The 24,720-nt window shown below is 39.5% G+C and overlaps 2 protein-coding genes across 2 annotated transcripts in view; both read left to right on the top strand.

Annotated features, from left to right (window-relative positions):
- Positions 1–14,414, top strand: part of Axdnd1 (axonemal dynein light chain domain containing 1) — a 119,991-nt gene extending 105,577 nt beyond the window's left edge. The window contains exons 21-24 of the mRNA XM_047519990.1: positions 282–424; positions 3,307–3,411; positions 13,697–13,779; positions 14,343–14,414. Of these exons, the coding sequence (XP_047375946.1) occupies positions 282–424; positions 3,307–3,411; positions 13,697–13,754 (306 nt within the window). The 3' untranslated portion in view covers positions 13,755–13,779; positions 14,343–14,414. The remainder of the gene's footprint in view (positions 1–281; positions 425–3,306; positions 3,412–13,696; positions 13,780–14,342) is intronic.
- On the top strand, positions 14,353–18,426 carry LOC124961810 (histone H3.v1-like). The gene is made up of 2 exons (XM_047520825.1): positions 14,353–14,602; positions 18,138–18,426. The coding sequence occupies exons 1-2, from the start codon at positions 14,437–14,439 to the stop codon at positions 18,215–18,217; spliced, it is 246 nt and encodes an 81-aa protein (XP_047376781.1). The 5' UTR covers positions 14,353–14,436; the 3' UTR covers positions 18,218–18,426.
- The last annotated feature ends 6,294 nt before the right edge of the window (positions 18,427–24,720 follow it).

The raw sequence follows: 24,720 nt of genomic DNA, 5'->3' as shown, positions 1-24,720 counted from the left end.
TCAGACTACAAGGAAAAACTCAGACATCTCCTCCAGAAAAACTTCTTGATCAACCCTCTCTTTCACCCCTGGCTACTACTTGGTCTGCAGTAGGTGCTCCTATAGCATAACTATGTGCAACTATAGAATTTTGTTGTCCACAAAATTGTAAGCTTCTTTAAGGGAGGGACCTTTCTTACCACTGACTTAGAATCTAGTTGCAGAGTTAGCACTCATTTAATATGTTTGAATAAATAATTACAGACAGTAAGCTACAATTATAATATCATGTCATCACACAGGAAGATATAAAAGACTTCATTGAGCCTGAAATAGAGAAGCCTTCTAAGAGAATGAAGAAGAAAGTAAAGAGAGAAAGGAATCTCAGGAGGAAGTGGAAGAGGAAGAAGAGGAAGCAGAAGAGGAAGAAGAGAAAGCAGAAGAGGTATGATTATTTGTGGGGAGTGGTAGTGGTCACATGTAGTCCAGCTACTAGGGAGACTAAGGCAGGAGAATCATTTGAACCCCAACGTTCAAAACCAGCCTGGGAAACATAATGAGGCTCCATCCAAAACACAAAAACAGGTAGGTTATTTAGTATTATTTCCTTCATCTTTTTTCTTTTTTTTCTTTTCTTTCTTTTGGTACCAGGAATTGATCTCAGGGGCACTCGACCACTGAGCCACATCCCCAGACTATTTTGCATTTTATTTAGAGACAGGGCCTCACTTTTACTGAGGCTGGCTTTGAACTGGTGATCCTTCTGCCTCAGTGTGCCTGCCCCCACCAGCCACTGGGATTACAGGCATGTGCCACCTCACCTGGCTATTTCCTTCATCTTTTTAAGGAACAGACAGATAAGCCCTGAGCAAAGTAGAAGTAGACCCTCTGGAGTGACCTCTTCCTCCCTTTCCTCATAGATCTAGCCAATTACCTGTGCCCCTCTGTTCTCCTTTCTGAATCCAGCCATTCTTTATTAGCTGCATTCACTCCTGTCCTACTAACTGTGCAAACAACCTCTTACCCTGGTGCTGTTTCTTTGTCCTTCATTGCCGGATTTTTTTTTTTTTTGACTATGTATTTTTTCTTTTTCAATGAAATCATGACATTGACACAAACAAGTTACTGAATTCCTATATCTCAGTCCTAGAAAATAGTTATCATTTTACAGAGGTTATGAGAACCTTATTTTTTTTTTTAGTTCTTATTCTTTTTTTTTATTGTATACAAATGGAATACATGTTGTTTCTCTATTTGTACATAAAGTCAAGGCATACCATTTGTGTAATCATACGTTTACATAGGGCAATGATGTTTGATTATTTTTTTCCCTTCCCCCCCACCCCTCCCACCCCTCCCACCCCTCTTTTCCCTCTATACAGTCCTTCTTTCCTTCATTCTTACCACTCTCCTTATCCCTAACCCTAAACCTAACCTTAAACCTAATGCTAACCCCTCCCACCCCCCATTATATGTCCTCATCCGCTTATCAGCGAGATCATTCGTCCTTTAGTTTTTGAGATTGGCTTATCTCACTTAGCATGATATTCTCCAATTTCATCCATTTGCCTGCAAATGCCATAATTTTGTCATTCTTCATTGTGGAATAATATTCCATTGTATATATATGCCACAGTTTCTTTATCCTTTCATCAACTGAAGGGCATCTAGGTTGGTTCCACAATCTGGCTATGGTGAATTGAGCAGCAATGAACATTGATGTGGCTGTATCTCTGTAGTATGCTGATTTTAAGTCCTTTGGGTATAGGCCAAGAGTGGGATAGCTGGGTCAAATGGTGGTTCCATTCCAAGCTTTCTGAGGAATCTCCACACTGCTTTCCAGAGTGGCTGCACTAATTTGCAACCCCACCAGCAATGTATGAGTGTTTCTTTTTCACCACATCCTCGCCAACACCTATTGTTGCTTGTGTTCTTGATAATTGCCATTCTAATTGGGGTGAGATGAAATCTTAGGGTAGTTTTGATTTGTATTTCCCTTATTACTAGGGATGTTGAACATTTTTTCATATATCTGTTGATTACTTGTACATCTTCTTCTGTGAAGTGTCTGTTCATTTCCTTAGCCCATTTGTTGATTGCAGTTTAAATTCCATATCTCCACTGATTCAGCTCCCCTTCTTCTCCTTCCCAGTCTCTATATGCTGATACATGTGTAGTAATAAAACCCCTTTATGGGATTTGTATTATAATAAAAACACAATAATAACTACCAATTAGTGAGTTCCCGTCATGAACTCTGCATGTTATCTCTTACCTATACAAAACAACTTTAAAGTACAAAAAATTGAAGCTCAGATAGTTTGACTGTGTTACCCTAAGTTATATAGCTTTAGTGACAGAACCAAAGTTCAAACTCAGATGAGCCTGGCAAGAGAGCACTTGCTGATTCTAGATTGACTGCTACTGTCTTCAGCTTGCATAACTCATAACTGCCTAATACCATCTTCAGTGCCTTGATTTACTTCCTATGTTCTGTTCATATAGTTTATTTTTATGTGTGCTGAGGATTGAACCCAGTGCCACACACATGCTAGGCAAGCACTCTACTACTGAGGTATAGCCCCAGCCCCTCTGCATATACTTTAAATGCGGCCATGAAAAGACCTGTCCTTGACCTTTTACTCATCTAAGGACAAGAATAAAAATATTGCACAATACCCAAGACTCTTTTGACCAGCAGCTTCTGTGTTATTTCTGGTAAAGTGCTTGGAACATAGAAGGCCACCACCTTTCCCTTTGTTTACATAATATTATTATATAATTTTAGAATAATATTATTGCTATTATTATTATTATATTATTATATAGTTATTATATTTTATTATTAATATTATATTATTATTATTATTATTATTATTATTATTATTTTTGCCTGTGGACTTGGTTCAGGCCTTTCCCTCTCTGTTTTATAAGCACCTATTCAGCCTCCAAATGTCATTTTCCCAGTGAACACTTCTGGGCAGCATTTCTGGGCAGAGTACAAGGTCCTTTTCCTAGATGCACACAGCCTTTGGGACATACCTTTGTGCTAACAGTAATCATGTTGTGCTTTCTTTGCTTCCTTATCTGTCTTCCCCGCCATACTGCAAGTTCCTGAGGACTGGAAGAAATCCTGTTTTTCCCATAATGATCTCCCTTGTCCCCATCTCCTCATCCCTAGCAATTTGTCGGTGTTTACTGTGTGGTTTCAAAATGCTTGTTTAAGAGAAATGGGCAATTAAGACTTCGGACCCGGCTCCAGGTAGCTTGACTTGCCACTGCGTTGTACACCAGCTGGCTAACAGGTCCTTTTTGTCTGTGTTCCAGATCCCTTCAACATCTGCAGAGAAGGAAGCAGTCATTCGATATATTGGGGAAGATGAAAACGTCTATTCCAAACCTCTATTGGAAGTGTATGCATTGTATTCCTGGGTACGTGGCTCAACCCCAACTAGGACATTTAAAATGAACATTATGTGAAAATGATATGAATCTTGCACAGCTTTTTCTTTTATTGTAAACAAATGGGATACATGTTGTTTCTCTGTTTGTACATGGAGTAAAGGCATACCATTTGTGTAATCATACATTTACATAGGGTAATGTTTGATTCATTCTGTTATTTTTTCCCCTCCCCCCCACCCCTCCCACCCCTCCCACCCCTCTTTTCCCTCTATACGGTCCTGGACCAAGCACTCCTAAGTAAGGTATTTCACAAATTTCTTTTTCTTCTACCATCATCCCTGAAAACCTCTCATTTCATTATCTTAACTTTCCAAAAACTTCTCATTCTCATCTTTAAGCCTCATTTTAATATCAGAATTTCATTCCTTTCCCTAGTTTATCAATCTCTTGGTCAATATTTGATCAATTTTTAGGCCTATTCATTTAGAAGATTTTATTTTTTCTGTCATTTTTCTTTCAGTTTTTCTGATCCTTCCTGGGTGATTTATTTGGAAAATAATACAGTAGTTCCTCCTTATCCGTGATTTCACTTTCTGCAGTTCCAGTTATACCATGGTCAACCACAGTCTGCAAATATTACATGGAAAATTCCAGAAATAAACAATTCATAGTTTTAAGTCACATATCATTCTGAGTAATATGATGAAATTTTATATCATCCTGCTTTGTCCTGACCAGGATGACAATTACCCCTTGATTGCATATCTGTACTGTATGTGCCATCAACTTCAATAGCTGCCTTGGTTACTAGATTGACTGTCACAGAAGCACAGTGTTTATATATAAGGATAGGCACTGTTATGGTTCAGATGCGTTGAAGGCCTGATCCCCAGTTGATGGCACTATTAGGAGATAGGAGATCTTTTAGGAGGGGGACCTGTTGGAAGGAAGTTACGTCACTGGGGACCTGCCCTTGAAGGGGATGTTGGGACATTAGCTCTTCTTATTTCTCTGCTTCTTGACTACCATGAGATAAGCAACTTTACTCCACCATGTGCCCCCAACCATGCTGTTCTGCCTCACCCCACCCAAAGGCAACAGGGCCAAGTGACCATGAACTGAAACTTCTGCAGTCATTAGCCAAAATAAATCTTTCTGCCTTTAAAAGTTGTGTTTCTCAGGTATTTTGTAACAGTGATACAAAATTGACTAGCACAGGTACTATCTGCAATTTCAAGCATCCACAAGGGATCTTGGAAAGTATCCCCCATGATAAGGGAGAACTACTATGCTGTCATTTATCAGCCTCAACCAGCAGCATGTAATATGGCTATTTTTCATCCCAGGGATGCAAGGCTAGTTCAACATATGGAACTCAATAAAGGTAATTCACCTTATCAGTAGACTTAAAGAGAGGAATCACATGATTATCTCATCAGATGCAGAAAAAAGCATTTGACAAAATTCAGCATCCATTCATGTTCAAAACACTAGGAAAACTAGGAATAATAGGAATATACCTCAACATTGTAAAAACTATGCACATTAAACCGAAGGCCAACATCATTCTATTTTTTTTTATTATTGTATACAAATGGAATACATGTTGTTTCTCTATTTGTACATAGAGTCAAGGCATACCATTTGTGTAATCATACGTTTACATAGGGCAATGATGTTTGATTATTTTTTTTCCCTTCCCCCCACCCCTCCTACCCCTCTTTTCCCTCTATACAGTCCTTCTTTCCTTCATTCTTACCACTCTCCTTATCCCTAACCCTAAACCTAACCCTAAACCTAAGCTAACCCCTCCCACCCCCCATTATATGTCCTCATCCGCTTATCAGCGAGATCATTCGTCCTTTAGTTTTTTGAGATTGGCTTATCTCACTTAGCATGATATTCTCCAATTTCATCCATTTGCCTGCAAATGCCATAATTTTGTCATTCTTCATTGCGGAGTAATATTCCATTGTATATATATGCCACAGTTTCTTTATCCTTTCATCAACTGAAGGGCATCTAGGTTGGTTCCACAATCTGGCTATGGTGAATTGAGCAGCAATGAACATTGATGTGGCTGTATCTCTGTAGTATGCTGATTTTAAGTCCTTTGGGTATAGGCCAAGGAGTGGGATAGCTGGGTCAAATGGTGGTTCCATTCCAAGCTTTCTGAGGAATCTCCACACTGCTTTCCAGAGTGGCTGCACTAATTTGCAACCCCACCAGCAATGTATGAGTGTTCCTTTTTCACCACATCCTCGCCAACACCTATTGTTGCTTGTGTTCTTGATAATTGCCATTCTAATTGGGGTGAGATGAAATCTTAGGGTAGTTTTGATTTGCATTTCCCTTATTACTAGGGATGTTGAACATTTTTTCATATATCTGTTGATTACTTGTACATCTTCTTCTGAGAAGTGTCTGTTCATTTCCTTAGCCCATTTGTTGATTGGATTATTTGTATTCTTGGTGTAGAGTTTTTTGAGTTCTTTATAGATTCTGGAAATTAGTGCTCTATCTGAAGTATGGTTGGCAAAGATATTCTCCCACTCTGTAGGCTCTCTCTTCACATTACTGATAGTTTCCTTTGCTGAGAGAAAGCTTTTTAGTTTGAATCTATCCCAGTTGTTGATTCTTGCTTTTATTTCTTGTGTTATGGGAGTCCTGTTAAGGAAGTCTGATCCTAAGTCAACAAGTTGAAGATTTGGACCTACTTTTTCTTCTATAAGATGCAGGGTCTCTGGTCTGATTCTGAGGTCCTTGATCCATTTTGAGTTGAGTTTTGTGTAGGGTGAGAGATAGGGGTTTAATTTCATTCTATTGCATATGGTTTTCCAGTTTTCCCAGCACCATTTGTTGAAGAGACTATCTTTTCTCCATTGCATATTTTTGGCCCCTTTGTCTAGTATGAGAAAATTGTATTTATTTGGGTTTGTGTCCATGTCCTCTATTCTGTACCATTGACCTACCTGTCTATTTTGGTACCAATACCATGCCGTTTTTGTTACTATTGCTTTGTAGTAGAGTTGAAGATCTGGTATTGCAATACCCCCTGCTTCCCTCTTGCTACTGAGGATTGCTTTAGCTACTCTAGGTTTTTTATTCTTCCAGATGAATTTCATAATTGCTTGCTCTATTTCTGCAAGGTACATCATTGGGATTTTAATTGGAATTGCATTGAATCTGTATAGCACTTTAGGTAGTATAGCCATTTTGACAATATTAATTCTGCCTATCCAGGAACATGGGAGATCTTTCCATCTTCTAAGGTTTTCTTTAATTTCTTTCTTTAGTGTTCTGTAGTACTCATTGTAGAGGTCTTTCACCTCTTTTGTGAGATTGATTCCCAAGTATTTTATTTTTTTCGATGCTATTGTGAATGGGGTAGTTTTCCTAATTTCTCTATCTGAAGATTCATCACTTATGTATAAAAATGCATTGGATTTATGAGCATTGATCTTGTAACCTGCTACTTCACTGAATTCACTTATGAGTTCTAAAAGTTTTCTGGTGGAAATTCCAGGTTCCTCTAAATATATAATCATGTCATCAGCGAACAGGGATAGTTTGAGTTCTTCTTTTCCTATTCGTATCCCTTTAATTTCTTTGGTTTGTCTAATTGCTCTGGCTAGAGTTTCAAGGACAATATTGAATAGAAGTGGTGAAAGCGGGAATCCCTGCCTTGTTCCAGTTTTTAGGGGGAACGCTTTCAGTTTTTCACCATTTAGAATGATATTGGCCATGGGCTTAGCGTAGATGGCCTTTATAATGTTAAGGAATGTTCCCACTACCCCAATTTTTTCTATTATTTTGAGCATGAAGGGATACTGTATTTTATCAAATGCTTTTTCTGCATCTATTGAAATAATCATGTGATTCTTAACTTTAAGTCTGTTGATATGGTGAATGACATTTATTGATTTCCGAATGTTGAACCAACCTTGCATCCCTGGGATAAAACCCACTTGATCATGGTGCACTATCTTTTTAATATATATTTGTATGCAATTTGCTAAAATTTTGTTGAGAATTTTTGCGTCCATGTTCATTAAGGATATTGGTCTGAATTTTCTTTCCTCGATGTGTCTCTGTCTGGTTTAGGTATCAGGGTGATATTGGCTTCATAGAATGAGTTTGGGAGGGTTCCCTCCTCTTCTATTTCATGGAATAGTTTGAGGAGTATTGGAATGAGCTCTTCTTTAAAGGATTTGTAGAACTCGGCTGAGAACCCATCTGGTCCTGGACTTTTCTTTGTTGGTAGGCTTTTGATGACCTCTTCTATTTCATTGCTTGAGATTGGTTTATTTAAGTTGTGTATGTCCTCCGCGTTCAGTTTAGGTAATTCATATGTTTCTAGAAATTTGTTGATGTCTTTGAGGTTTTCTGTTTTGTTGGAGTATAGATTTTCGAAATAGCTTCTAATTATGTTTTGTATTTCACTCATGTCTGTTGTGATGTTTCCTTGTTCATTCCGAATTTTAGTAATTTGAGTTTTCTCCCTCTTTCTCTTTGTTAGTGTGGCTAAGGGTTTATCAGTTTTATTTATTTTTTCAAAGAACCAACTATTTATTTTGTTAATTTTTCCAATTGTTTCTTTTGTTTCAATTTCGTTGATTTCGGCTCTGATTTTAACTATTTCCTGTCTTCTACTACTTTTGGTATTGGTCTGCTCTTCTTTTTCTAGCGCTTTGAGTTGTAGTGTTAGGTCGTTTATTTGTTGATTTCTACTTCTTTTTTTGAATGCGCCCCATGAAATAAATGTTCTTCTAAGTACTGCTTTCATAGTGTCCCAGAGATTTTGATATGATGTGTCTTTGTTCTCGTTTACTTCTAAGAATTTTTTTATTTCCCTCCTGATGTCTTCTATTATCCATTCATTATATAATAGTGTATTATTTAATCTCCAGGTATTGGAGAAGTTTCTGTTTTTTATTCTGTCATTTATTTCTAATTTCAATCCATTATGATCTGATAGAGTACAAGGTAGTATCTCTATCTTCTTGTATTTGCTAACATTAGCTTTGTGGCATAAAATATGGTCTATTTTAGAGAAGGATCTATGTGCTGCTGAGAAGAAAGTGTATTCGTTCTTTGTTGGATGGTATATTCTATATATGTCCGTTAAGTCTAAATTGTTGATTGTGTTGTTGAGATCTATAGTTTCTTTATTCAATTTTTGTTTGGATGATCTCTCCAGTGGTGAGAGAGGTGTCTTAAAATCGCCTAGTATTTTTGTGTTGTGGTCTATTTGATTTCTGGAATTGAGAAGGATTTGTTTGACATACGTGGATGAGCCAATGTTCGGGGCATAGACATTTATGATTGTTATGTCTTGCTGATTTATGCTTCCCTTAAGCAGTATGTAATGTCCTTCTTTATCCCTTCTGACTAGTTTTGGCTTGAAGTCCACATTATCTGAAATGAGGATGGATACTCCAGCTTTTTTGCTGTGTCCGTGTGCATGGTATGTTTTTCCCCATCCTTTCACCTTTAGTCTATGGGTGTCTCTTTCTATGAGATGAGTCTCTTGCAGGCAGCATATTGTTGGATTTTTCTTTTTAATCCAATCTGCCAGTCTATGTCTTTTGATTGATGAGTTCAGGTCATTAACATTCGGTTATTATTGTGATATGATTTGTATTCCCAGTCAATTGACTCATATTTGTTTTTGACATGATTTGGTTTCTCCTTTATTTGACTATTCCTTTAGGCTAGCGCCTCCTGTTGCTGATTTGCATCGTTGTTTTTCATCTCTTCCTCATGGAATATTTTGCTGAGAATGTTCTGTAATGCTGGCTTTCTTTTTGTAAATTCCTTTAGCTTTTGTTTATCATGGAAGGACTTATTTCATCGTCAAATATGAAGGTAAGTTTTGCTGGGTATAAGATTCTTGGTTGGCATCCGTTTTCTTTCAGGGCTTGGTATATGTTGTTCCAGGCCCTTCTAGCTTTTAGGGTCTGGATTGAAAAATCTGCTGATATTCTTATTGGTTTCCCTCTGAATGTAATTTGATTCTTTTCTCTCGCGGCCTTTAAAATTCTGTCTTTATTTTGTATGTTAGGTATTTTCATAATAATGTGCCTTGGTGTGGGTCTGTTGTAATTTTGTATGTTTGGAGTTCTATAAGCCTCTTGTACTTGGTTTTCCATTTCATTCTTCAGATTTGGGAAATTTTCTGATATTATTTCATTGAATAGATTGTTCATTCCTTTGGTTTGTTTCTCTAAGCCTTCCTCAATCCCAATAATTCTTAAATTTGGCCTTTTCATAATATCCCATAATTCTTGTAGATTCTGTTCATGATTTCTTACCATCTTCTCTGTTTGGCCAACTTTGTTTTCAAGATTAAATAATTTGTCTTCAATGTCTGAGGTTCTGTCTTCCAGGTATTCTATCCTATTGGTTATGCTTTCTATGGAGTTTTTAACTTGGTTTATTGTTTCCTTCATTTCAAGTATTTCAGTTTGTTTTTTTTTCAGTATTTCTAACTCTTTATTGAAATGATCTCTTGCTTCCCGTTTTTGGTCTTTTAACTGTTGATTGGTGTGATCATGATCATTTAATGCCTGCATTTGCTCTTTCATCTCCTCCTTCAATGCCTGCATTTGCTCTTTCATCTCCTCATTTGCTTCCCTGATTGTTTTAATTATGTACATTCTGAACTCCCTTTCTGACATTTCTTCTGCTGTGCTGTCATTGGGTTTTATTGATGTAGTATCTAGGTTTGTTTGGGACATTTTCTTCCCTTGTTTTCTCATATTGGTCAGCTGTCAGTGGGACCCTGAGATATTGCAGATTTCCGCTATTGGCTTATAGTGTCCCGGTAGATTTCCAGTGTATCACCTCCCAGCCTTCAGTAGCCTGATGTCTTGGAGGAGTTTGATAATGCAGTGCATTCAAAGAAAGCTGCCCCTAGCCCCCTACTGGTTCTAGGGTTTGGAGCTGGCTCTGTGTGGAAAGGCTCTCACTGGGGGCCTGCACCGTGCAGCTGGCCGTGTGGGAGGAGCCCACCACCGGAGTGTGGAAGGCTACCTGGGGAAGACTCTAGCTGCCCTGCCTTGCTCTGATAAACCACCTCTATCTGTGCCTGCCACCCGGACCGAGCTTTACCCAGTGGGCAGACTCACTCGTGGCTCTATTTCAGTCCAAGTCTCTCAATGCCTCCTCTTCTTAACTCCTGGGTTCTGGAGCGACTGGGGATGCAGTCACCCTCTAGGCTGCCATCTTGAATCACCCTGTGGAAAGAGCCTGCGGCCGGAGTGGGCTGAGCCGCCTGAAGAGGTCTCTGCTGCCCTGCCCTGATCCCAGAGGCTGCTTGCGGATCGAAGCTCTCCGTTGGTTCGGGGACTTGTGGCTGGTTCTATGTAGAAATCCTCTCACTGGGCGGTCTGGTCCGAGAAGCTAGCCTTGAAAGGCACCTCCCACCGCAGGGGTCCAGGCTACTTGGGGAAGCCTCTGGCTTCCCTATCCTGGTCCCTGAAGCTGCTTGCATGCCGGAGTACGCTGCGCTGCGCTGGCTCCGGGACTTGGAGCTTGTTCTGGTCAGAAAGGCTCTCACTAGGGGGCCTGCTCCGAGAACTGGAGAAGCTGGCTGTGTGGGCGGGGCCCACCGCAGGAGTGCGCAGGGATGTCTGTGGAAGACTCTAGCTGCCCTGCTCCGATAAGCCACCTCTATCTGGGCCTGCCACCCGGGCCGAGCTTTACCTAGTGGGCAGACTCACCCGTGGCTCTATTTCAGTCCGAGTCTCTCAATGCCTCCCCTTCTTAACTCCTGGGTTCTGGAGCGACTGAGGATGCAGTCACCCTCTAGGCCGCCATCTTGAATTGCCCTCCCCAACATCATTCTAAATGGAGAAAAACTGAAAGTATTCCCTATAAGAACTGGAGCAAGACAAACTCTAGCCAGAGCAATTTGACAAAAGAAAGAAATTAAAGGGATACAAATAAGAGTTCAGACTATCCCTATTTGCTGATGACATGATCCTATATTTAGAAGACCCAAAAGACTCCACCAGAAAATTTCTATCACTCATAAATGAATTCATCCAACTACCAGGATATAAAATTAACACCCATAAATCAATTGTGTTCCTATACACCAATGATGAATCAGCTGAAAGACAAATTAGGAAAACTATCCCATTCACAGAAGCCTCAAAAAAATAAAATACTTGTGAATCAATCTAACAAAAGAGGTGAAAGACCTCTACAATGGTGGGGAGGGGAAGAAAACAGAATACTAAAGAAATAAATTAAGACAACCTTAGAAGATAGAAAGATTTCCCATGGCTTTGGATATACAAAATTAATATTGTCCAAATGGTCACACTACCAAAAGCATTATACAGATTTAATGCAATTCCTATTAAAATTCCAATGACATTCTTCATAGGAATAGAAAAAGCAGTCATGAAATTCATTTAGAAAAATAAGAGGCCCCGAAGAGCCAAAGCAATCCTTAGTGAGAAAAGTGAAGCAGGAGGCATCACAATACCAGACCTTAAGTTATGCTACAGAGCTATAGTACAAAACAGTACCAAAAAAGACATGAAACCCCATGGAGAGAATAGATGACACAGAGACAAACCCATAAATCCAGTTATCTCATGCTAGACAAAGGAGCCATAAACATACATTGGAGAAAAGACAGCCTCTTCAATAAATGGTGCTGGGAAAACTGGAAATCCTTTTTTTTTTTTAATTTATTTTTATTGTAAACAAATGGGATACATGTTGTTTCTCTGTTTGTACATGGAGTAAAGGCATACCATTGGAAATCCTGATGTAGCAGAATGAATTTGAACCCGTCTCTCTGCACAAAACTCAAAGTGGATCGAAGACCTAGGCAGAGACCTAGAGCAGACTAGATCAAAGACCTAGACCAGAGACCCTGCACCTACTTGAAGATTATATAGGCCCAAATCTCCATTATGCCAGCTTAGGAACTGAGTTCCTCAACTAGACTCTAAAAGTGCAAGAAGTAAAATCAAGAATCAATAAATGGAATGGATCCAAACTAAAAAGCTTCTTTGCAGCCAAGGAAACAATCAAGAGTGTGAGGAGAGAGCCTGCAGAATGGGAGAAAATCTTTACCACCTGCACCTCAGAGCATTAATCTCCAGGATATACAAAGAACTCAAAAACTTAACACCAAAATACAAGTAACCCAATCAATAAATGGGCAAAGGAACTGAACAGATACCTCACAGAAGAAAAAATATGATTGGTCAACAAATATATCTCTAGCAATTAGAGAAATGCAAATTAAAACTACACTGAGATTCCAACTCCAACTAGAATGGCAGTTATCAAGAATACAAGTAGCAATAAATGTTGGCGAGGATGTGGGGAAATGGTACACTCGTACATTGCTGATGGGACTGAAAATTGGTGCAACCATTCTGGAAGGCAGTATGGAGATTCCTTAGAAAACTTGGAATGGAAAACATAAGAAGAGAGTAAAATATCTAGAATACAAATGAAAACAATTCATACCATTTCTCAGGGTTTAGAAAAAGGTAGTGCAGTAGCAGTAACACACGAGTGAATGTGAGGCCCCCACAGGGCTTTGTTTGGTCCCCTGGGACCCTGCTTCACCTGTGGCAACCTGGCTACACACCTAGGCCTCCCATGTCAGCTGTTATGTGGGGTTTCCTTTTATTTGCTTCTGATTGGAAAAAAACAGGTAGATTTTTAAAAGCTCATACTTCTGGCAAAATATAATATTCATTTAGAAATAGGCTTATACTTTTTGCCTCTAATTTCCTCTTTCACTTTCCTAATACTTTGTTGTCAAGAATATATCTAGATCCAAAATACAGAGGTTATTTTTTCCCCATTTTTTTCTCTTCCTGGCAAAATTTATACCTTAAAATGATTTTTATGATGTTCTGTAGGAATTTTTAAAAATCTTATTGGATTTTACAATGTTATGTGCCATGTGAAGTAAATTATTAATAATAAGATAGATATGGTTAATTTCTTTGATCTTTAATTTGATCTATTACAAAAACATGTTTACCCTTCTTAGTTTTTAAATCTTTGTTCCTCTCTTTTTGTTGTTATTGTGTTTCCTGTCTCTCGTAACTCTAGTGAAATTTATGTCCACTGTAATATGAATAATTTGGAAGCTGCTATTTGGTCACAGATAATCCCTATTATTTTTTGGTGTTAATGATATGCTTACTCATCTCCTGGACAAATATGAGGAGTAGAAAAAGAACATTTTGGAAGGCTTAATTTCCTAAAGAAGTAGAGTAGTAACTGTTGGGACTCTCATTTCCTTCATATCATGCATTTCCTTTGTCAGAAAGAAGAAGCTGAGCAAGGTACATTGGCTCAAAAGTATCTTGAAGCATTGGCTGTAATTGAACATATGCAGGAGAAGTTAAAGTAAGTATGAGGCAGAAAATGAAAGCCACTGCCCGGGAGGGTTTTCTGAGAAATCCACATTTCTTGGTTTACCTTTGATTGTCCTGCCTACTTTATTCTTATTAGCCAGGTGAGTATCTCCTAGTCTTCTGCTAGAGGCAGCAGTAAATGATAGAGCTGTGGAAGGAACATTTAGACTCACCCCACAGAGGTGCAAGAAAAAAGGGGTGCTGTTAGATTCAGTTTGTTGGTCACATTAATTATGTGAAGCCCAAATTAATTACTAAAAGTGACTTTCCTGACTATTGATGAATAATTTCAAATACCCAAAAGTTGGATTTCACTGAGGAATAATAAATATGTTATATTCTTAAATCACAGCCTGATTGCAACTCTAACATTAGGATCCATAGTAGCTCCAATACCCTGAATTCTTGATTAATCATTGACGTTCCTGCTTTTCCTGTATTTTGCACTCTTGGGACACATTCATCAAACCCCACTGTCTTTTTTGCATGGTGAGTTTTTATACCTTTTCAACACATTTCATTTTGTTGTATTTCTTTGGACATTGTCCACATCAGGGAGGTTGAGAGCAGAGCCAGACTGGCAGAGGAGAAATTTGAGGAAGTACATGAGAAGCTGCATTACACCCTCATAAAAAATAAAGATCTAGAGATGGAACTAGAGGAAATACTCAGGATTAGAAAGGAATCAGAACAAAAAGAAAAAGATGAAAAAGAAAAAGAAGAGGAGGAGAAAGAAGGGGAAGAACAAGACGAGGAGGAGGATGATGAGGAAGAAGAAGAAATTAGTTCAATGGAAATTTCCTCAAGAAATCAAGGTAAGATTTGCTTTCTCGTTTTGCTTTATTTAGATTGTATTTATGAAAGAAAACTAGACTGGGCCACAACTATTTTAAAAGAGCATCATACCTTTAGTGCTGATCCACTAATCTATGCTTCTGACGCGTTTCCACATATATTTCACTGGCTTGCTCAGACAACCCACAAAAGGAAACCAAGTAACTAATGCTAGGGGACAAATAAACATGACATTTTTACTTAACTGGCAAAGGTTTTTTAAGTGAAATAAAACAATGCTGATCATAAGTACCAACATAGTTGTTTTATAATGTTTTTATTAGTGTTTTACAGTTACACATAATAGTGGGGTACATTTTGACATAATCATACATTCATGGACTACAATTTGCTTCATTTTGGTCCTCTCTGTTCTTCTTTCCCTCCCCTTTTTTCCCCTTCCTCTACTCTACTAGTCTTTCCTCTATTTGCCTATTGATTTTTTAAAGTAGTGCTTTACAAATAAACATAAAGGTGAAATTCAATTCATATATGTACTTAGTATAATTTGGTAATTTTTTAGATATAATTTGAGACTAGGGATATAGCTCAGTGGTAGAGTGCTTGCCTACTGTGCATGAGGCCTGCCAAAAATAAAAATAAACATAATTCGAGAGTAGGTATGGATTTCCCTTAAAACATGCATATACTTGTACTTATAATGTCACTCTTAAAAATCTAGTCTAAAGAAATAGCTGGTGTGGAGTAATGTGTTTATAGTCCTACCTTTGGGAGGCTGAGGTGAGAGGATCCTTTGAGCCCATGAGTTTGAGATCAACCTGGGCAACAGTAAGACCTCATCTCAGTCATCATCATCATCATCATCCTGGGGTCTGGTATGTACTCAAGGGCTAGTGTGCTTACCTAGCATGAACAGTTAGAGTGCCCCCCAAAATCTTCAATATTGAAAAAAATTTAATGTGCAGAGGTGTTTGGTATATTAATGTATGTAATGGGAAAAATAGAAACAACCCATCTTTTCACTCATGGGAAAATGTTTAAATCATGCTATCTCAATATTCTTGAATATGCAACTATTAAAATGGTGTTTACAAGGAGTGTTTAGTAGCATGGGAAATTTTTATGTTAAAATATCAAATGCAAGAAATAGGATATGACTTTTTTTTTAATGTTAGAAGAAAAGACCAGAAAGAAATATGACCAATTATTGATAGACATTGTCTCTGGGTGATGGAAGTTTATTGAGAATTTTGGTTTAATGTTTTCGTACTTGTTGGGTTTTCTATGATTTAAAAAATGTACTTTTAATTCTACAGGAAGAAGAATTTGACTTTTCATTTCTTATCTCTATGTAGAGCTAATCTGCCCACAAGCAGTTCTCAGTATCTTCAGTATTAGACTGTTTTATTTTTGCTTTTATCTCCAGCCTGTGGTCTGTTTCCTGGACAACTCCTGGTGCAAGAGATTTTACTGGGAAAATATCTACTTCTGTTTTCCTCTGTCACCTCAATCTCATCCCCAGCAAAAGCCATGAAGTTAGCCAACCCTCACCACACCCAGCCCTGGGCACAGTGTTTGGAGGAAGAGTTTCAACTCATTTTCTCTCCTTTCAACTCTGAACTGATCAAAATATAAATTCCAAGTGTGACTTTAGTTTTAGGTTTTGGATATATGTGAGACAGTTTTCATGAATTTAGAAAATTTCATCCTATCAAATTCTGGATGCAGCTTTAATCCCAATAATTTTAAAACTAGACCTTTCCCAGCTTTAAAAATATATGCATCCAAACCATACAATAAAAACTTCAAGTTAAACTGGAGAGAATGGAATGAAGGACTTGGGTTTTGCCCATTTGCATAAGAGGGTTAAGTTGTTTTAGTCAGCTTTACTCACTGTGACCAAAAGGCCTGACAAGGAGGATTTAGAGGAGGAAAAGTTTATTTTGGTTTATGGTTTCAAAGCTTCAGTCCATGGTTGGCCAACTCCATTGCTCAGGGCCCAAAGTGAGGTAGAACATCTTGGTGGACAGGCAAGGCAGAGGGAAGCGGAAAGCAGAAAGTGAGCTCCATTCATCAGGGATAAAATGTAAAACCCAAAGTCATGTCCCCAGTGAGCTATTCTACACCCTTCTTGCCTACAGTTAATTCTTATAAGTTGATTAATCCACTGATAAGGTTAACTCTCATAATCTAATAATTTCACCTCTGAACATTCTTTTTCTAAAAGAATTTTTGTAGTTGTAGATGGACAGCATGCCTTTATTTTATTTGTTTATTTTTATGCGGTGCTAAGGATCAAACCCAGTACCTCACACATGCTAGGCAAGCTCTCTGCCACTGAGCTATGAGCTTTTGGGGAACACATCATATCTAAACCATAACATAAATTAGACCCAGAAGTGAGACATTTTAGTGATTTAAGCAGAGGTTAACTATGTACAGTTGTCTCCAACCTGCAAATAGTAATCTACACAAATTGCTACCCTTCCCCCTCCTTCCAGGCTCCACTATCAAAGTCATTGCCGGGGGATCAAAAGACAAAGATGAGAAGCTTTGCAAAGCTTAGGATAGCTGGCTCCTAAGCAAGGCAATACTCATGTCAGGCAGGTGACCTGAGCAGTTTCTCCCCTGAAATCCCTACAGCTAGCATTTCTTAGTGTTAGCAGGTAGCCCTTTAAAAGAATTCAGACACCTCCGGAGCACTCTGATACTGCTATATTGTATGGGTTAGTGCAGTGAAATCACTTTTTTCCTGAACATTGTACAGTGAAGGAATGGAAAATTCTATTATGGTGAAGAAAAGAGCATGTGGCTGTTGAGTAAAGAAAAAGACCTGGACAGAGTAGGGGAGCACATTTATTTATTTTTTGTCTGTATATTTATAATTAGCAAATCATTGTGCAGTAAGTTGTGAGTGGAGAAAGGGGATACAGTTTAGTCCTGGATTCCAGTGGCCCTGTGATTGTGTGTTGGGAAGACACTAAAAGCAGTACACATTGTGAACTAAGGTGACCAAAGGTGGCATGGAGGTGGCAGCAGCCAGTCTGTGGGATTCAAATTGGGAAGCTGGGTATCATGGAGCCACTTTTCATGTCATGCCAGGGAGAGCGGGCTTGATGGCTAGAGGCCTCTTGTGCCTGTTCCTGGGATGGATCTCGTGTTGGGTCTGTACTCACAAGGTCTGGAGAAAGAGGGCCGGAGACAGCAGAGGGGTGCAGGATTGGAGAGGGAGGATTCTGAAGATTAACTCTATTTGAAGTTTTTCCCATTAAACTTGAGATATGACAAGAGGAAGGAGGAAATAGTCTTTTTCTTCTTTGCTTCTCAAATCACATAGTCCCCAGGACCTAGAATACAAGCAATTAACTGACCACACTTAAACTTTGGGAAATGTGTTCAAAATCTCAGTAACTAATGTGGAGTCAAACTTTTGGTGCAGAGCTTGTCTGTGTTACTCAGGCAGAATGGAATTTTAAAACTGCTTATTAAAGTTAAAAGCCATAGTAATTATAAGATATTATTACTATGATACACTAATTGTTTTTGTCTTTTTAGAGGTACAACGCAAAGAGAGTACTTCCAGCATTACAGCCAGGATCGATACTAAATCCAGTACCAAGACCGAACCCAAGTAGCATTCATAGTATGCTGGGGTTCACAGTGGCTACATCCACTAAACACACCCAGATACCACTAGGCCAAAGAGCTGACATGTGGCTCAGTTGGAGGACTTCCTTTGCAACAGCTCCTAGAAAGGTCACAGTATACAACCCAAGAGCATTTTCTCTTTAAAATCACAGCAGTGGCTATGGGGGTCAGTGCATTAGATTACTTCCCAGATTAAAAACGCTTCATACAAAAGTGCGCTAGCCTCTTCAATTGATTTTCTGAGAGGTGTGTGAAAAGTACCAGTTTCTTTTTTTTTCTTTTTTCTTTAATTTGTATTTTGACATCTTATACACACATGGAATATAACTTCCCATTCTTGTGGTTGTACATGATGCGGAGTTACACTGGTGTATATTCATATATGAACATAGCAAAATTATGTCCAATTCATTCTACTGTCTTTCCTGTTCCCAACCCTCCTCCCTTCCCGTCATTCCCCTTTGTCTAATCTGATGGACTTCTATTCTTCTCTACCGCCCCTTTATTGTGTGCCTTAGCATACACATTCCAAAGAGAACATTCTTCAGTCATTGGTTTCTTTGGGATTGACTTATTTCACTTAACATGATAGTCTCTAGTTCCATCCATTTACTGGTAAATGCCATAATTTATTTATGAGTAAAGTGAGTAATATTGCATTGTGTATACTTACCACATTTTGTTTATCCATTCGTATGTTGAAAGGCACCTAGATTGATTCCATAGATTTGCTATTGTGAATTGAGCTACTATAAACATTGATGTGGCTGTGTCAAAAAGTTCCAGTTTCTGTTAAAAAAATAATAATAATGCTTTTCAAAAACTTTGAACTCTGCAGAAAAGACTGTCAAATAAAAGGCCTTATTTTTTAAATTTAGAAGAGATGATCCTGATAATGCCCTTAGGTTTCTGTAGCACTTTCAGATTTCTTCTGATTTTAGCCATTCTTAAGATTTTTCTAGCCTTCACAATAACCTGACAAATAGGTGGGGAAGGTAGTTATCCCCATTTCTCAGAAAATGAAACCAAGGCCCAGAATGGGACTAAAAGGAGTCCGGAAGTCACAAAACTGATTGGTGTGAGCCCGCAGCTCACTGGACTCTCGTCTACACAGTTTGACCAGGGCTTGGCTCAGAAGCTTCTTTCACAGGGACCTGTGTTGCTAAAGATTTATCCAGAGACTTTTATTACCCCTTTGCTCTGTTCATGAGCCCAAATCCATCTGGGCAGGACAGGTGGCTCCAGGCTCACTTGCATTGCTTATCTCTCTGGCTCCGTGATGAGATTGCTTGTTTTGACTCTATGTATTTGGTATTTCTTTGGAATTATCTTCTGGAATTTTAGTCCTTTGCTTGATTTTTCAGCTTTAGAAGACCCCTGACTCCAGAAGGTCCAGCCTTATTTAAACCTTGGGTTCAGCATTGCTTAGGATGTACCTAAGCAGTATACTAGATGGAATCTGATCAGTTTCACTCTACCTTTTGGGAAAGAATACATGAGATTCTTCCAACGTCTGTCTGTACTTGTGGTCCAGCCAGCCCTACCTTTGCTCCTTGCCATAAAGGTACCTAGCACATCTGTGGGCTTAAAAATTGTTTTTTGCATGATTGCAAAAATTTTTTTAGATTCCCACTTCATAAGAATAAATGGTCATTTCCACACAAATCAGTAGTACCTCTCCTAAACCTTGCCCCTTAGAATGTATCAAAGAGGCATGTCAGCTCCATCAGATAGATGGCACCATCTCTAAATGCTAGGGTTATGTTTATTGACACTTCAGTGACAATGAGGTATTTGACATCAAGGTCCTATGTTATTTGGGGTCATTTGGTTCTGAACCACAGAAACTCACTCTTGAAAACCCAAGTAAAAGGATGATTTATTGAAATAATGTTAGGGAGCTCAGGAAATTGAAGGAAGTCTTGAAAAACCAGGTAGGGACAGATAGGAACCAACTGATTTTAGATTATCAGACACAATAATTGCTTCACCATCCTCCCTCAGTACTACCATGAAACAAACTCCAATAATTTCTTCCATTCTTCCATTATTCTGCCAAAGACTCAAATTCCAAAGTGAGAAAAAGGCTACCTTGTGGTCACAAATCACCGTGGATGTACAGCGATGGTGAGAAGACTTCAGGAATCTTTCTAACCTCCTTAAAGGAAGGACATACACCTTGCTGTACTGTTCCACAAGTTGGAAGGCATATGAGGAAGAAAATGCTCCCCCCCTTCATCAGGAGGGTGGTGTTTGGAGGACACAGTGTCTAGTGGTTTAAAAGAAAGTGTGGTATCGAGAAGCTTCTGCACTGCCGCTCTTGCAAGTTCACCCAGGCAACTCCACTCTCCCTATCAGCTGATTCGTGGGAGGTTGTAGATAGGCCTTGAGATCCCGCCATCCCCTCTCATGGTCTCCATAGAGTGGAGAAAGAAACTTACAGTGGTATCAGGGTGTTAAATGAGGCAGTTGTGCGCATGTTAAGGAACACCAGCTACTCTCTGCTCAGATGCCAGACAGAGCCATGCTGACCTCATCTCAGGAAAGCTGCCTTGGACCTTCAGTAGCGAGGATGTGATTGGCTTCATTTATCACACACCTCTGGGTCTCATCCCCCAGTCTCAGTGGTGATGTGTGCCGTGCTTCTGGAGCTGAGGTGGTAGTATGGCAAGGTACGTACCACAGTGTATCTATGGACCTTTGGAAGTGCCGTGAGTTAGTTGCTCATCCCCCAGGCCTGGTTCTTCACCACATACCTACACTTATTCCATGCACGTGGGCACCATGAGAGTCTCGCCTCAAGATCTAGCCCTTCCCATACAGTTGGTCCCATTGACTTCATCACAGAAGAAGAAATACCTCCAGAGAAGGGTCTGAGGCATTCCCGAGGAAAGGGGGAACTCAAGACCGTGGGGTTCTTGGTATATGTGATGGAAAAGAATTTCAGTACTTGCCAAGTTTATTTAGGAAGTAAATACACATTCAAGGGAGAGTGCAAGCAATCCTAAGAGTGAGAAGGCCCTTGTTGGGGATTCAGTATTTACAGAGGGTCCAGAAGCAAGACTGGAGGTAGAATCGGGATGGACCCAGACAATTTCACACCAGTTTTCCTGGCACTTGCATATTTCCCTTATTTTACAAGGGCTTGGACCAAGGGCATGTCACTCAAAATTTACAACCATGCATTCTGTGTCTCAATGGTTCATGGATATTTCCTTTAGGATTCAATACAACTCTTTTTCCTACATTCCTAAACTTGACCATGGTCAGGGCACTTGTCTAGTACTGTGTAGCACATGGTGACTGTACTTTCCTCTGGTTTTGGATGTGTTAGTTTTCCATCACTGTAATGAAATACCTGAGACAATTTATGAAAGAGTTACTTTTGGCCTATAGTTCTGGAGGCTCCAGTTCCTGGATGAGTAGTCTGGTTGCTTTGAGCTTCTGATGAAGCAGCACAGCATGCTGTAAGTGCACGGTGGAGCAAAACTGCTACCCTTGTAAGCCATGGGACTAAAGGAAAGAACATGAAGAGACTAGGGCTGCATCATCTTTTCCAAGGGCACATTCCCCATGACCTAAAGACCTTCCCCTGGGCCCCACCTCCTAAAGGTTCCACCACCTCCCAGTAGTGCCACCCTGTGGAGCAAGCTTTCAGCATATGGGCTTTTGGAGGCCACTCATTCAAAAGTATTGGCCTTTCCTAGCTAGATATCAGTGACTCAGCTATTACCTGAAACACCTGTGTCTTGCACTTTACTTGAAAACTGCTAGCAATTCTGCCTGCAGGCTCAAAAGCTCTAGAGCATTATCTGCATATTTTTGGAATCCCAAATAAGTATCTTACCTACCAGCAAGTATTTGCACAGAGACAGAGTGAGTTTCTCAAAAATTAGAAATACAAATGCTATAGCCCTGCTGCCTAGGGCCTGCCTACCAGCAAGGCTGAAATACTGAGAATGATGCCTCTATAGCCATACTGGGATGAATCAATGCCTAGAGTTCATTAGAACTTCCACCTCCCCCTCAGAAAAATGAAGAGCTATTCTAACCAACTCTCCATAGTATCAAGGTCATTTCCTATTTAGGATTGCTCAGCAAGTCTACAAAACCCCCTGACTGCAAAGATTAACTACAGAGAACAGGTTTTCAATGAGTGCAGCTTGTCTAAAATGGTATATCTAAGAATGTGAGCAATGGAAGGCAGCTTTCCAGAGGTTCCCTAAGCAGTCCAGTGCACAGCATGGCCCTTTGGCCTGGACAGGGCTCTTGTTCTTGAATGGCCAATGAAAGGGTCCCTGCAAGGATGGGCATCATCTTACATTTGCAGGGTTTGGGCCCTCCGGGAGCATCTGATTTGGCAGAAGCACACTTTAGGCTACCTTTTTTTAAAAATATTCTTTTAGTAGTCAATGGACCTTTATTTTATTTATTTATATGTGGTGCTGACAATTGAACCCAGTGCCTCACGTGTGCTAGGCAAGTGCTGTACCACTGAGCCATGTCCCTTGCCCATACCTCTTGACCAGACGTAAGAAACACAACAGAAGTGTGAAGGTAGGACAAACGATTCCCACAATCTATCTTGCTGTGCAAACTGCTTTTTGACAAACAAAATGTCAGTCATATCTACTGACCACCCAGATGATAGAGTTGACAAAGTACTCCTGGTAATACATCACCCATTTTTCCACTCTGGCTATCCCACTCATAAAGCCCAGGCAAGAAAAGGAAGGAGTACGTGATTTCTTCTGCCCTGCTTTTGCTCTGCTATGATCTCAAATGGCTGTCATTTGGGGAAACAAATGCTGGTAACATCCTAGTAGGATTCAAACACAGGAGACCACATGCACAAGTCCTGAAGCTAATTCTGTCCCAGAACAACCACCCCCGGAGTACTGGCCGTCAGGGCTACCTTTGAAGCATGGAAGCAGCATGTGGAATGGCAAGCTTCTAGGTGGGTGCAGCCTGACTGCTGTCACTTATTGCTACTGGGGTAAAACTAGAATAGTAGTAATAGCCATTATTTACTGAGCATTTACTTTGTGCAAGCTTTGCACATTTCATACATTTGATCTCATTTAGTCACAACAGCTTTCTGAAGTGGGTTCTTCTTTCATCCCCAAACATACTCAGGATCAGTAGCATGCCCAGGGCTAAACAGCTAGTTAGGTGACAAAGCCTGAATCAAATCCAGTATATCTGACAACAGGGTCCAAGCTCTTAGCTACAGTGCTATAAATCCCCTCTAAACTCAGAGACCAGTTGGTGACTCCTCTTGCAAAGGACTAGACTTCCACACCCTCAGTTTAATTCTCAGCTTAACTCCTGAGCACTGACACAAGCCAGAATTCCAGAGGACTTGGAACTCATAGTCCCAATATACCTACCGTTCAAGAACACTGTAGCAGTCAGGAGCACTCTAACAAGGATCTGTCCACACGTGGCCCCCAAGGATGTGGAACACAGAGGCACTGGCCAACCCTTAAGCCACTCATATGCACAATAAACACAAATCTAGACTGACCAGTGGTTAGCGCATCACTGTCAATCCCCAAGTGCCCTGCAACACCATTGTCATAGAATATGCCATAGACTTACCCCCTCTCATGACCCTCTCTCATGGTCGTCGTGGATTCCAGCATTGCATTGGGACATCTTTTTATCCCTTGATCAGCTTACTGGCATGGTGTTAATATAAATCCCAAAGGAAAACTGTTAACCAGGACACGTCATAGTTTTGGATTGCATTATCCAGCCTTTCTTCCATTTATTTCAAGGTCAGTAACCAGTTAGAATGCAGCACCTGGGTCTCAAGAGAAGGCCAGGTACTAGGACCTGGCGTTCCACACTGTCAGCTTACCTAGCTAGTCTCTGAAGAATTTGCTCCCATGTATGGTCCTTAAGAACAGGAACTGGGAGACTTTTTTTTTTAATAAGATATGAATTGAAGGCAGTTTTTGAGAGAACCAAATAGCAAGACCCTTGGGTTTCCACAATCTCCTGCACCAGTAACATAGAAATTCCCATTACAAATACCATTGTACTATTATTTTTTGAGTAATAAGTAATAACATGTTCTAATATTACTGTTTTTTTACACTTATAGTTTATAGGACACTTAGGATTGCCTTTTTGTTTAGTTGGCTTATTTTTCTACAGATATGTGTTTCTAATTGTGTAAGGCAAATTGGTGGAAAATAAAACTTGTATTATAAGAATGTATATTAAGAAATATTTATATAAGACAATGGTTCTTCGGAGCATGTATAGATCACACATTCTAGATGTTTGAAGAAATAAGCACTCTGGTAAATTCTATACTGAAATACATTACTCTCAGCCTCTGTTTAGGATGATTCTTCCTCTGATTTGGAGTAACATATCAAATAAATGTTACCCTTTAACTTATTTCTTTTTTTAAAAAAGAAATCTTCATGCAAATAATTTTTTAAAAATTCTTTAATTGTGTATAAATTTATATCCAACC

The sequence above is a fragment of the Sciurus carolinensis genome, chromosome 12 (genome assembly GCF_902686445.1).
Source record: "Sciurus carolinensis chromosome 12, mSciCar1.2, whole genome shotgun sequence".
In the NCBI taxonomy this organism is placed as follows: domain Eukaryota; kingdom Metazoa; phylum Chordata; class Mammalia; order Rodentia; family Sciuridae; genus Sciurus; species Sciurus carolinensis.
Note: the sequence above shows the minus strand (reverse complement) of the source record. Positions and strands in the feature narration are given on the sequence as shown.